General features: G+C 40.3%; 1 protein-coding gene across 1 annotated transcript in view; it reads left to right on the forward strand.

Moving 5' to 3' along the window:
- CTSS (cathepsin S) overlaps positions 1-516 on the forward strand; it is a 30,483-nt gene that overhangs the window by 11,641 nt on the left and 18,326 nt on the right. Inside the window, exon 4 of the mRNA XM_012658844.1 lies at positions 186-335. Coding sequence (XP_012514298.1) covers positions 186-335 — 150 coding nt within the window. The remainder of the gene's footprint in view (positions 1-185; positions 336-516) is intronic.

The raw sequence follows: 516 nt of genomic DNA on the forward strand, positions 1-516 counted from the left end.
CTTTCAGTGCTGTGGGGGCTCTGGAAGCACAGCTCCTAGGAGCATAGCCTACCATATAGACTAGGTATGTAGTAGGCTATTCCATCTAGGTTTGTGTAAGTACATTCTGATATTCACCTAACAAAGCATTTCTCAGAATGTATCCCTGTCATTAAGCCATTCATGACTGTATATTTGCTTTGTAGACCAGTGAAGAAGTAGTGTCTTTGATGAGTTGCCTGAAAGTTCCCAGCCAGTGGCAGAGTAATGTCACTTATAAGTCAAATCCTAATCAGAAATTGCCTGATTCTCTGGACTGGAGAGAGAAGGGGTGTGTAACCGAAGTGAAATACCAGGTGAGTATTATCATCCCAAGCCTCTGCACCCTAGATAGAGCTCTCTTCTTTAAGTGCTTATTCTAGCTACATAATTTGGCAGTGAACTTCACAGTCCCTTATGTTACTTTCTAATTATTTTTGTTATTCTTGTGTTCCCAACTAAATTGTAAGCTCCTTAAGGGAAAGGATCACATATTAT

This window comes from Propithecus coquereli, unplaced genomic scaffold (genome assembly GCF_000956105.1).
Source record: "Propithecus coquereli isolate 6110/MARCELLA unplaced genomic scaffold, Pcoq_1.0 Scaffold59, whole genome shotgun sequence".
In the NCBI taxonomy this organism is placed as follows: Eukaryota; Metazoa; Chordata; class Mammalia; order Primates; family Indriidae; genus Propithecus; species Propithecus coquereli.